The sequence below is a fragment of the Pongo pygmaeus genome, chromosome 17 (genome assembly GCF_028885625.2).
Source record: "Pongo pygmaeus isolate AG05252 chromosome 17, NHGRI_mPonPyg2-v2.0_pri, whole genome shotgun sequence".
Classification (NCBI taxonomy): Eukaryota; Metazoa; Chordata; class Mammalia; order Primates; family Hominidae; genus Pongo; species Pongo pygmaeus.
In genome coordinates this window covers 63925540-63939858 of record NC_072390.2, presented here as the reverse complement: position 1 = coordinate 63939858, position 14319 = coordinate 63925540, and the positions used below count along the sequence as shown (strand labels likewise).

The 14319-nt window shown below is 39.0% G+C and overlaps 1 protein-coding gene across 6 annotated transcripts in view; it reads left to right on the top strand.

Annotated features, from left to right (window-relative positions):
- DYM (dymeclin) overlaps window positions 1–14319 on the top strand; it is a 417244-nt gene that overhangs the window by 360872 nt on the left and 42053 nt on the right. For 5 of the 6 annotated variants that reach the window (XM_054460676.2, XM_063653666.1, XM_054460679.2 and 2 more), the window contains one exon: window positions 2913–3026. In XM_054460676.2, the coding sequence (XP_054316651.1) occupies window positions 2913–3026 (114 nt within the window). Of the gene's footprint in view, window positions 1–2912; window positions 13176–14319 lie in introns of those variants that run through there. The other variant, XM_063653664.1, reaches the window with a different exon arrangement.

Sequence of the window (14319 nt, the reverse complement as noted above, 5' to 3'; positions counted from 1 at the left end):
TTCCTTGTGGCTTAGAGGAAAGCCAGTATAGGCCGCAGAGTCAACAAAGCAAAACTGTCATTGCATTACTTTGTTCTTGGTGCTGTGACACATAAATACGCTCCCTTTTGTTGGTTTGTCGTGTCTTTGAGTAGTAAGTGAATACTGTGAGTTCCCTTTAACTCTGATTATGTGCATTTTGTTATCTCAATTAGTGATTATCAAAGTGGATGGCTGCACATGCCCCAGAGATTGCACTAACGGTTCATCCATAGAAGCATGGGAAGAAAATATTAGAGCTGTTATTTATTCATCTAAAAATAAGGAGATTTAGTTTTACTAATAGTATTGGCCTTTACAACCTGCCAGGGTCTGTGTCAGCCTCAGTACTCCAGATACCCCGAGGGAGGTGATAGGAGTTCCTCAACTTGTAGGGCTTGGCATACATGCACTCACCTGTTCATTCACGTAAAGCTTAGTGTAGTATATGTGTTCCTGGTTACAGTATCTAGATTTAGTTAAATCCTCATGAAATAGCGTGTTTTCCCACACACTGAAGGTGATAGAAAAATATAAGCACATATGACAAAAGATAATGGCAGAGCTGACATCCCCCTCCTCCTGGAACAAGTGCCACGTTACAAGGGAAAAAACAGTGATGAACCAGTCTAATCTCACAGAAAATGGATCCATAAAAGTTATCAGGAAGACTGTTGGCACTATGGATTTAGTATTCACTGTAATAAATGATGCATCTTACCGTGGGTGAATACTGTGCTTGCTGATGGTCAGGTGAAACTGCTGTGAGTAGTCATCTGTAATTACCAAGATTATTTTCAATGACATTTTAATGAGTACAAAAAACGTGTTTTGTATCATTGGTTTTTTTCAATCTAATTCATTTTATCTCATTCTTTTAAATTTATTTTATGAACATTTTATAATATGTAAAACATCAGTGCTGTAGTATATTGCATGATTTATAAAGAACTAGAACATATATTGCAAGCACATCCTCATTTTTTTACTTGTAGATGTATACAACCTGAAAAGTTTGGAAACCTCTGGTCTAGATTCTGGCTGATCATCAAAATCACCTGGAGAGCCTGACGTATAATAGAAGGTCCCTGACCAGACCCTGGGATCAGAATTTCACAAGGCTTCTCAGCTACTTCTGATGATCAGCCATGCTTGAGAACTACTCCTTGTCTATATGATCTACTGCTATAAACAAAACAAAAATCCAGTAGTGAAATGTCAGCTTTCAGCATGTTAGAAAGAAAAAAAAAATTCAGTAAGCCTCAAGCATATGTAACATCTATCTACTTTTTAATTATCTTTTTTTATTTTTTAGAATGTGTTTTTAACAGATATGCTCCTACTTTTTAAATATTTTTTGGTCAAAAAAGATAATATGCATAGGTGTTAGGTTGACCCATATGAAATTTCTAACATTAAACCATTTTTTTACCAACAAAATTGGCATTTCATATGATTAACCAATTCTTTTCTCAGAAAAACTATGCTCAGTTTACAACCTGTGAAGATATTTACACAAAAGGAAAGCATTTATTTTGTGTATTCATTGTTGCATATTTTTAATCTATTACAATATGTTTTGCTATCTGTGTTGTGTCTTTCTTCAAATATTCACTATATTATAAAAATCAATTTTTGGACCTGCTGTGTCTAAACTCTGTGAACAAAATATTAATCCTAGAAACTCAAAAAGAACTTAAAATCCGACATGGGGAAGAACAAGGCCCACAGGCACATACCGAAAAACCAACTTGTGGACAAAATAAGCAACTTGCAAAGTAGCTGGTGGTGCCAGCAAACTGCTTGAGATAAAGAAATGGTTTATCTGGAATCACAAGCAGTGTCACCAGCCATGAGCTGCCTTTGTTCTCACTCATTGCCACAGAGTTATGAGGCACATGCTTGTTAATGGCTGTGGCGCCAGCTAAGTCTCTTTACCTTCCAGAACAAATGCATTTAGTGGCATTTATGTAATATAGTGTACTTTCCACTAGAATGGGTAAGAGAAAAGTTATCGTACTCTTAAACAATTAGCATTTAGGAGAGTAATTCTGAAAGAAAATGCATAAAAACATTTGTGAAGGGTTGTTTGTAACTTAATATATTTTACCTATAAAATAGAAGACATAAAAGGTAATGCTCAACTTTACAAAAACAATAATGTTTTATATTTTTGCATGTCTGACTATAAACACCTAAATGTTATTCTCTTGAATTTAAAAAGGGATCTGCAGTCTTCTTGATTTATGAACATTGTGGTTTTAAAAATAATTTGCTGAAAAATGATGTTTTGTTTTCATTTTTTAGTGACAAATATTTAGGGACAGTGTATTTCCAGAATGCTACTGTGTTAATATCTTGCTGCATACTTTGGGCTGTGCTATAACATGAAGCAAAAGTAATTATAGGTTGCTATTTGTTATCCCTGGTTATCATGATAAGGGAAATGTGGCTAAATTCATAGATAATCCCCAAAACATCATTTTAGCCATTAGTTTCAAATTCTTTCCTGTTAAACCCTTTTGAGAGAGAGAGCTAATATTAAGCTTCAAAAGTGATAGGCTTTAGGGTTTAGCTTTCTCTCCCCACTTTCTGTTGGATACTGCTCTATAAATGAAATATAAATGCAAGGTCAGGCAGCACAAGCAAGAGTAGAATTCAGGAGGCTACTTAATTCACAGAATGAATAATCAGCCCTGGATGTTGAGGGATTGCCTCTGATTCGGCTATCAAACCCAACGGAGAGCAAACTGCGTTTCGGAGAGCTAGTGAATTAAAAGCCAGGTCACTGTAGGAATGGAATCATGATAGTTTGACTACCATGTGAGAAAGGCGGCTACTAAAAATACATCTCATACCTCTTCTTGTTTAAAAAATAACATTTTACATTACAGGTGATCACCTTCTTTAGCTCAAGGTTGCTGCAAGCTGGAGCTGAGCTGTCAGTGGAACGGGTCCTGGAAATCATTAAGCAAGGCGTCGTTGCACTGCCCAAAGACAGACTGAAGGTAAGAAGGCTAAAGAAATGTCCACTTGACACTGCCGTGTCCCTTGATGTAAATGTTAGTGTCTTAGCAGACCCTATCCAGAATCGTGCTGCTTACCCAGTATATAGACTAGAAGGGCACCTCAGAACTGTGACAAAGGTTTCTGACAGCTTTTCAAAAGAAGCATTAATACTTTCATGCCACTGCATATCCTACAGGTAACCGTGGCATGCACTATAATTCATATACTGTAAATAAAAGGACACCTTATTTTTTTAACCCAGTAAAACAAATTCGGCCTTAAAAGTATCATCAAGAGTTGATGGGAAGGTGGTGATGAAGATGATCACAACAGTAGCTAATATTTCCATAGTGTGACTCAGTGCCACACAGGTTCTAAATGTGTTATATCAAGCTCATTCGGTCCCTACCACAGCCCTTTAAGGTGGGTAGTGGTATCATCCTAATTTTTCAGATGAGGAAACTAATGTACAGTGAGGTTAAGAAACTTAGCCAAAGCCATACAACTGGAAAATGATGGAGCCTGGAGATTGAAACCCAGGAAGTCTAGCTCCAGAGCCCACGTTCATAATTGCTGCACTGTTTACTGTGTGCCTGGGATGTAATAGTGGAAAGAGATGCACTTCGTGGAGAAGGTGGGGGAAATGCTGCATTTGAAGAAGGCATTTACATCTGTTTGATAGATGTACTCCTGAAGCAGTCTCACAATATCAAACTCATACTTCAAGACTAATTATCCCATAAGAAAAAGATGTAAAGAAGATCCTTTGGGGAATGCATGAATGTACAGCATTGCAGCTTACTTTTACTTTACTGTTCTTTTTAATTTTTTCTTCATTAGCTCTAATTTTTTAGAGTGCTTTCACCTAAATTACCAACACAGGAGGTCATAGTGGATATTTGGCCTTCATAGTGTTTTGTCACAACTCACGTCTGTTCCAGTGTTACTGTTTTTGGGGGCTGTGTTTTTCAGCACTATCACTAGAACCACTGCTTAATGAATGCTTGAGAGATATTGTTGTAGGATATAAAAATATTTTCAATTATAATAACAGAGTTTGTAAAATAACAGCACATTAGTCATCATAATCACTTACTGAAGTTCCACTGTACATAAACAACAGTGAGATTCACACGGTACTGAGCAAAGATGGCAAATGTTCTGTTTATCAGCCAAAGTGGCACCACCATGTGGTAACAGCATAAAAACAGGTTACAGTTCACTGGGCCCTCCAGCTTGGATGTGTTCCTATTCCAGATAATTTTTTTAAATATAGAGAATTCATATTGTTTCCATTTTTACATAAAGTAAGACCTTGGTTTGTTGGTTGGTTTGGGGGTATTTTTGTGGGATTTTTTTGAACTATTTCAAATTTATGTATACTATACCATGTGAACCAGTACAAAAAAATCCATGAAGATTAAAGTGGCTACTCCCAGGAAGTGATGGATCTTGGTGTGTAAACTCAGTCAAGAACAAAGTAGAAATCTCGAGGCTGCCAAAAAAGAACACTGCAGTGGAGTCTGGGGAAGGTTAATCTTATAATTCACTGTGATACTTACCCTAAAGCAAAATGAATTACAGTGTGCAGGCTAAGTGCTAGAATGTTAATATTTGTTCATTTATTATACTATGTTCAAAAATAAAATGTCATTTATATTTGAGACAGTGACATATAAACAAAAATGTAACTCTTTTCGTTTTTCAGAATTATGGCTAAATAGAGAAAATAATTGATCTATGGTGGGTCCCAGGCAAGTTGACTCTGATTTAGAGCAAGATCCTATTAAGGCCAAGGTCATGGATAAATTTCTTAAGAGGGCCAGTTAATTTGGTTCTGGAACATAGCAAGAAGTTGTACTCCTGACCTCAGCTTGCCATCTCACTTCATGGTTGCAAAAGGATAGAGGATGGATGATTCAGTTTAAAAAAAAAAAAACTATCACCGGTACTAGAAAAGATTACATTTACTAAAATTACATTTACCCACAGATGGTGAGTCATCCTAGTTGGTTTAAATGATAGCATATTATTACCACAGATGTTACTAGAAATAAAAGGCTGTTTATCCTTACAATCAAGCCTTATCTCAATTATTTTAATCATCTTTTTGGATTGAGTGTTTATAATAAAATGAATCACTTAAAACCTCTAGAGTTTGATTCACAGAATACCACAGTATCTAAAGTTGATTGAAAATTCAAGCTGTGTTGAATAATGTTTACATTATACTACGTGAAAGCACATTATAGTCTTTGGAGTAGTTTACTAATATATACTGATAAAATAATTGTCGGGTATGTAATAATAGTTTCATACATGATATTGATGTAAAAGTTGGTTTCAAATTGGAAATGCTGTCTTAATAAGCCCTCTATGAAAATGTGGAATAATACCTACTAATTGATTTGTTGTTTCTTAAAATATATAAATTAAACACTTAGAAACTCAGAATTCTTTACTACTACCTTCTGGGTTGTTAAGAGGATCACAGCGCCCCTTACTCATGAAAAATTCACCAGCTAATGTCAGCTGAAGCCGATGAACCAAAAGTTTTAGAAGTTTCCCTTGCATTGTAGAATTGAAGCCAACTTTGTAGAAGTAGTATTCTTCCAATTTTGGGCAAGTAAACAGTAAGATCTGGAAGCCCATGGAAGAGTAATTGACTTCCAACCAAATAAAATATTTTTCAATCAAATATTATTTGACATAGCCTTCTAAAATATTTGTGTAATATCCTATGTGGGAATACATACTCTTTGGATAAATCTGTCTATATAGTTAAACAACTTGGCTGTTCAGAGTAAATAGTATTAATATCATTCTAAACATTTTCTTCTTACTGGTATTCTGTGAAGTCTGGGAAAGGCAATACCAGGTAATTATTTTTTCCGGAGCCTCCTGCTTAAACAGAGACCTAAAGAACAGGCTCTGAAATCCTGAGTCACTTATTTCTCCTTTAGGGTTTGGAAGGAAATAAATAAAGTTAGTATGTCCTCTGGGAGCCGACTTAGAAGCCGCAGCTCAAAGCTCTCACTGTCTGTATCCACAACAGGGCATGTTCCTGGCTCGCGTTTTGCTTACTGTGGAGCAATTTGAATGTCATGGTGATGGGTCAGAATTCATCCAGATCCGTGCGTGTTCTCATACCACTGCCACCTCAGATTTTATTATGTTGGGCTCTCAAGTCCCCTCTTTTCTTCAGTTTAGTGAATTATCTATGTCATTTGAGGATTAAGAATTTTACTGTGTTTAGTGTTTGAAAACTAGGTAGTGCTTTTCAAGGGGAATTAACCAGAAGATAACTTACCTTTTAGTGTAAATAAGAAAGTATGGAATAATATGTTATTGACAATAACCAAACTTTTCATTTACTCAAGACACTTGATAAGTCATAGGAATTAAAAGTAATTACCAGTTTCACACTAAATGATTTTTAAAGCCTTTATTTTATATCCACTTTTTAGAATACTTTCATGGTTGTTTTTAGTTGCATAAAGAAAAATATAAAAAATCACATTAACTGACTTGCTTAAAACCTTTCCCCTTGCTCCTATTTGGGGGTCTCTTCCCTATCTCACCCTAAGCATCTTTTGTTTCTTTGTCAGTTCTCTATCCCCAGAGCAGATTCCTGAGTGCCGTACTGGGAGGGCCCTTCGGGGTCCCACAGGAACAACCCCTGTGTGTCCACAGTCACTCTCTTCTGCCTCCCCACACATCCACACTCCTTGTGTATCTCTACCTGTGGAAATATGAATAGCCAGCATCCTCCCTCTAACACAAAAGTACTGTTAGATCCCAAACCCTAGAAATTCTCATTTCTCGAGTCATTCCTTTCCCTCCACATTGCCACCCTCCCATGTGGCTGCTCCACATTTCCCCCACAGTCTGTTGCTATAAACTCCTAATTGGAGTCTCCACTTCCGCATCTTTCTTCCTCCCCAGGTGTCCTTAGCCCTGTTGCCATCCTTATACCCTGCTCTGATCCAGCACGCAAGGCACTTCATGGCCTAGCTCCTGACTTAAGTTGTGTTCTTTTTCCTCCTACGGATCCTGTGCTCCAACACTGTCAGCCGCTGGCTGATCGCCAGGTGGACAGAGTCCTTGCATGCCAGGCCTTTGTGCATGCAGCTTCTGGGTTCTCACAGATTCATGGCTTGTCTGTCAGGTGAGCCGATCATGCTCCCCACTTTCTATGAAGCCCACTCTGATTCACCCACGCACACTCGGTGGTTTTCTCCACATTCCTATGGCGCACGTATGTCCCTCCATTATAGCAAAACCATCCCCCAGCACACCCATCTCATTCAATACATATTCGTGGGGTAAATTAACTTCTCCACTCTGCCTCTGGATTCCTATTTCTCTCCTTCTTCTCAGCCAAAATCTTGATTTCTCCTTTGGTCCTTCAACTCTCCTTATTCATTGCACAGCATTAGTGCAGAACATTAAAGGAGGGACTCCCAGTGAAGAGTGAGGCTTTTCTCCATGGCTTGCTGTCCCAAGGACCCCTCAGCCCAGGCTCTCCGGTGGAAGACTAAGGGTCTCTTACCACTAAGCTTTCCCTGCTAGTTGGTTTTCCTGTATTTGGCCCTTCTCCTTCTACCACCCTTCTCCTTCTGTCCCCAGATTTGCTTCTCAGGATGTATGCACCCACCTGTTCCTTTACATTAATTTGCATCATCATCATCATCACCGATATCATCTGTAATATACAAGCAAAGCATCTCTTATAAATGTGGTTTGTTTCTTCCTACTGCAGCTCGTTATTTTACCCCCACTTTGACCACAACATTGCTAGGACATTGGGGAAACAGAAGTATGTAAGACACCACCTCTGCCCTCAGAAAAATGTATCACCTTTCAGGAGAGAAAGGCACCCCCTTGCATTGCAGAGCTGAATAGAGCATGGCACTTTATGCTAAATGTCAAATGAATGGTGTAGAAGTTAAGTTCTGGAAGAAGGAATGGAGACACTGCTGGGAAGAACTAGTCAGGGAACGTTTAAGAGAAACCTGGACTTGACCTTCTCTGTCTTAAAGGGATGGTAAGATTTCCATAAAGCTGGGATGAAAGAGAAATCCAGATGGAGAAATCCGTGTGTGAGTACAAGAGAAGGCCCAAGGCAAGTTCAGCTTAGTGTCCAACTGGAACAATAGGACTCCCCTAATTCTCTCTGCTGTATTAATGTGGCTTGTATTATTTAATGGTACAATAAAGTAATTAGTGGCTTTCAAACTCTTTAGACTGCCACCCACAGCAAAAAATACATTTAACATCATGATACAATTCACACATTTATATACAACTGAAATGAAAGTTTGATAAAACAGTACTTAACCTCATTAAATGTGATGGGCCCCGATATTGCCTATTCTGTTTCTTTTTTTAAAATTGTTAGTCAGACCCATTAAATTGATTTAATGATCCACTATTATTTAGTAACTCAGAGAGTTTTAAAAATAATGTATCAAGGCTGGGTGTGGTGGCTCACACCTGTAATCCCAGCACTTTGGGAGCTGGAGGCGGGCAGATCACGAGGTCAGGAGTTCGAGACCAGCCTAACCAACGTGATGAAACCGAGATCGTGCCACTGCACTCCAGCCTAGGGGACAGAGCGAGACTCCATCTCAAAATAAATAAATAAATAAATAAATAAATATCAAATCATTGTTTTTCAAAGTGTGATCCTCATAGCAGCATCAGCATCCCCTAGGAACTTGCTAGAAATGGAGGTTCTCTGGCCCTACCCCAGACCTATGGAATTAGAATCTGTGGGGCTGGGGCAGTCAGTGCGTAACATCAGCCCCTGTGTGAACTGATGCCTGCTCCAGTTTGAGAAGCACAGCACTAGATAATTGCTCCAAACACACCAGCCCTCTCCACTCTTAGAGCCTTGCCTAGATCACTCTCCCTGCTCCAGATATCTGCTGGCCTCATTCCTGCATCTCCTTCAAGTCTTTACTCTCGTGAGCAAATGAAATCACTCTCTCCATCATGCCTGCCCGACCTTCCAGTTAACATTTCTGCACTCCCAGTCCCCCAATCCTACTGTATGTTTTCTTTTTCTGCAGCATTGTCATCTAGCATACTGTATAATTATTTATTATTATCCTCCTAGATAATGTAAGCTCCAGGAGGCCAGGGGTCTTCATATTTTGTTCACTGGAGTATCTGAAATGTACCTGGCACATACTGGGCACTTTAATATTTGCTGAATGGGAGGGAGGGAGGAAATGAGAAAGAGAGGGATACCAACGAACAATGGGCCTGTTGACCATAAAATGCCACTTCAAGAAAACATTCTTTGAAGAACAGCTCTCCATAGACTCTTAAAAGGTCAGCTTTTATTCCAAAATATTATAAAGAAGCTCGGTTAAGACTGGAGGTCTTGGTCACTTTGTTGGAATAGTTGCTTTTTAAAAGTCTACATTATTCCACATTTATGCATTCTTATAGCTACAAAACCCTACTGTGAAGACCTCCATTTTAGTAGTTCTCATCAATAAGCTAATTCTTATGTAAATTGGCCTTACTAAATTTTTAATAGTTTCTCAGGGGTTCTCTTCTTGACTGTCACCTGCAGTGATTTCATAGTTCAAGCAGAGTAAAATATTCTGATTTATGGTACTAGGATAAATTTTTCAAGTGATCTCATTTTTTCCTATTTCTGAACCTTTCTCAGAGGGTGAAGAGCATGGAGGGCCTGTCAGGCTCTATGAGAGTCCAATAAAGAGCCACTGTTTGCTTTTTCTGGTTCATTCTCTCTACTTTCCCTGATCCATGTAGAGCATGTGTGTGTTCAGGGCCTGACAGAAAGTCGAGGAGACCGAGTGCCTGACACCGTCCACCAGCCCAACAGCAAAGCCTCTTCTTCAGACTAAATCTGCTGCTAGCTTATAGCTACTTTAATTGTACAAATGATGTCATTTGACTTTTTTCTCCTGTTTTTATTTTTATCACTTTAGACTTTTAAAAAATCGTTTTCTCTCTTTCCTGACATATTGTTACCTTTTTGCTGTGGGATGGGAGCTAGGAAGCATTCAGCATAAAGGGGATAGCTCTGTGCTGGGCTTCTATCCTCAAAGGAGAGATGACATTTCTGCCATTCCACCAGGCCCAAAATGATCTCTGCAGAATTCAACAATCACAGTGGCTCTCCCTCCCATTCTGACTCTCCTTGAGTTTCTTGTCCAATAAAGACAAAGATCAAGTCTTATAAGTTACTTCTGCCTCCCATGGAATAGTAAACACAGGCTCATAAGTGGCTCCAGAAACTGCTAGAATAATGTAATACCTGATTCTTAGGACCATTTAATCCTCATATGAGAAATTTTATGTTATGAACTCCATGGTCTCACATGCACACATGCACACACACAAATTTGCAGGATGTTGCTACAGCTTTCCAAGTCACCAGTTCTACATATTGGGAAGGAAACAAATGGGAAATCTTAGCCAAGGCCAGTCCCTCAGTTGAATCCCTCCAGAGTCATTTTGTAGGACAAGGACTATAGAAAGCACAATAGAACACCCATAATGTTGATACTAGAATCTCTTCTGTATTGGGGTTATCTAAGAAGGAATCTGGTCACATTGATTCTCCCTCCATCAAAATGAGGATTTCAAGAGAATTCTCTTTTTTTTTTTTTTTTTAATTTTATTATTATTATACTTTAAGTTTTAGGGTACATGTGCACAATGTGCAGGTTAGTTACATATGTATACATGTGCCATGCTGGTGTGCTGCACCCATTAACTCGTCGTTTAGCATTAGGTATATCTCCTAAAGCTATCCCTCCCCCCTCCCCCCACCCCACAACAGTCCCCAGAGTGTGATGTTCTCCTTCCTGTGTCCATGTGTTCTCATTGTTCAATTCCCACCTATGAGTGAGAATTAATGAACAGTCACCTGGAGCACTCTTTTCATATGCAGGTTCCGGATCCCACCTGAGATTCTAACCTAGTAGACTGGTGATGAACTCAGGAATCTGTCTGGTTAAACAGTTCTTTGAGCAGTGCTGATAACCTGCCAGATTTGGGAACCACTACTGTATGGACCAGTTTTCTTCAATTCCCTGCCCTCACAAAAACTAAGGAGATGATGGCTAGGATTAACAGTTGGCCTTGATAAGCTTGGAGCTGTTTTTTTCCAACTTCCCTACAAAAGACAGAGAACTTTCACTTTGTGATCCTTAAAGTAGATTCCTTTAAAGTGGAAAATATTTTACATGTAACCCAAATATAAGATGAGAATTACTTTAAAATGAGACACAGTAGTAAAATTCCATTAATAAAGTCTGTGGCCTTTTAAATGTTGCATATACTTTTCAGTCTGACATAAGTATCCCTCTTTTGACTCAACTTCCTTTTTCTTTGTTGTTTACTATTCAGTTAACATTAATTGAGCACTTGCTCTATACCAGGTGCTCTGGTAGGTATTTTTATATAGGTGATCTCATTTAGTCTCCCTAGCAATTCTATGAGGTGTAAGGATAATTTCCATTCTGCAAGTGAGGAAACAGGCTAAGGAGTTCACTGGAGCCAGGTGCAGTGACTCATACCTGTAATCCCAGCGGTTTGAGAGGCTGAGGCAGGACGATCACTTGAGCTCAGGAGTTTGAGACCAGCCTGGGAAACATAACGAGACCTCATCTCTACTAAAACTCCCCCCTAAAATATTAGCCAGGTGTGGTAGTGCGCACCTGTAGTCCCAACTATTCAGGGGGCTAAGGCAGGAGGATCGCTTAGGCCCTGGAAATTGAGGCTGCAGTGAGCCCTGATCCTACCACTGTACTCCACCCTGGGTGACAGACAAGATTATTTTAGTCCCTCTTACCTTTGAGCCATGAATTTCAGCTATTCCTTCTTTCAAATCCTAAATTTTTGCTTCCTCTTACCCATTTGCTTAATAGACCAATTTGTGTAACTGAAACCATACATAATACACCAAATTAAGTCCTTGAGTTTGACAATATCTGTACTCAGTGTTGTAGAGTAACCTTTGAAATGTTTGAAAGTTATGTCCATTGCTGCTTTATGGAGTACTGAAAGGCTGTTAGGCCTTTCTTTTTTTTATTTTTTTATTATTATACTTTAAGTTCTAGGGTACACGTGCACAACGTGCAGCTTTGCTACATATGTAAACATGCGCCATGTTGGTGTGCTGCACCCATTAACTCGTCATTTACATTAGGTATATCTCCTAATGCTATCCCATCCCCCTCCCCCCATCCCACAACAGGCCCCCGTGTGTGATGTGAAATGGGGAAAGGATTCCCTATTTAATAAATGGTGCTGGGAAAATTGGCTAGCCATATGTAGAAAACTGAAACTGGATCCCTTCCTTACACCTTATACAAAAATTAATTCAAGATGGATTAAAGACTTAAATGTTAGACCTAAAACCATAAAAACCCGAGAAGAAAACCTAGGCAATACCATTCAGGACATAGGCATGGGCAAGGACTTCATGTCTAAAACACCAAAAGCAATGGCAACAAAAGCCAAAATTGACAAATGGGATCTAATTAAACTGAAGAGCTTCTGCACAGCAAAAGAAACTACCATCAGAGTGAACAGGCAACCTACAGAATGGGAGAAAATTTTTGCAATCTACTCATCTGACAAAGGGCTAATATCCAGAATCTACAAAGAACTCAAACAAATTTACAAGAAAAAAACAACCCCATCAAAAAGCAGGCACAGGATATGAACAGACACTTCTCAAAAGAAGACATTTATACAGCCAAAAGACACATAAAAAAATGCTCATCATCACTGGCCATCAGAGAAATGCAAATCAAAACCACAATGAGATACCATCTCATACCAGTTAGAATGGCGATCATTAAAAAGTCAGGAAACAACAGGTGCTGGAGAGGATGTGGAGAAATAGGAACACTTTTACACTGTTGGTGGGACTGTAAACTAGTTCAACCATTGTGGAAGTCGGTGTGGTGATTCCTCAAGGATCTAGAACTAGAAATACCATTTGACCCAGCCATCCCATTACTGGGTATATACCCAAAAGATTATAAATCATGCTGCTATAAAGGCCTTTCTTGTACATAATATTGAAATTGCAGTAAACATACAATGGCTTAATGTCATATTTACTTTCTGACTAATCATTCTTGATAAACAGGCTAGCCCATGATATTCATTATAATGTCTTACATTATTTTTGTTTAATTAAATATATGGTAGATGTGTAAGCAGTTTATAAGCAGTTTTTTTCTTTGCAATGGATAAGCAAATTAAGCATAGTTTTTACTTTGTAATCCTAGAGTAGAAAAATTTAGTCTTTATTATCATTGCATCTTGAATGTAGTCATAAACTAAAACACTTAATTGAAAAGTGATAAATATCTAATGTTTTTGGTAGCAAAATAAATCTTGCCCAGTATTTTAGTTTGTTCAGGCTGCTATAACAAAATACCATAAACTGGGTAGTTTGTAAATAACAGAAATTTGTTTCTCAGAGTTCTGGAAACTGGGAAGTCTAAGATCAACATGTCAGCAGATTTAGTGTCTGGTAAGGGACTGCTCCCTGATTTATAGATGGCCATCTTCCTGCTATATCTTCCACGTGGCAGAAGGGGTAAGGGAGCTTTCTGGAGTCTCTTTTATTTTATTTTTTATTTTTTTTTTTTTTTTGACACGTGCTTCACTCTGTTACCCAGGCTAGAGTGCGGTGGCACGATCTCACCTCACTGCAACCTCCACCTCCTGGGTTCAAGCAATTCTCCTACCTCAGTCTCCCAGGTAGCTGGGATTACAGCTATGCACCACCATGCCTGGCTAATTTTTGTATTTTTAGTAGTGATGGGGTTTTCCCATGTTGGCCAGGCTGCTCTCGAACTCCTGACCTCAGGTGATTCACCCACCTTAGCCTCCCAAAGTGCTGGGATTACAGAGCCACCGCGCCCAGTCCTGGAGTCTCTCTTTTGAGGGCACTAATCCCCTTCATGAGGCTCCACCTTCATGCCCTAATTATTTCCCCAAAGCCTCACCTCCAAATACTATCACACTGGAGATTAGGATTCCACATATTAACTTTAGGGGAACACATTCAGTCTATGGCACCTAGTTCTCCAGACCATGGTGCTGTGGTTTGAATGTCCCCTCCAAACTTATGTTGAGACTTAATTCCCCAGTGCGGCAGTATTGAGAGGTGGGGCCTTTAAAGTGTGATTGGATCATGAGGGCTCTGCTCTTGTGAATAGATTAATCCATTCATGGAGTAATGGCTAATGGATTAATGGGTATCATGGGAGGGGGACTTGTGGC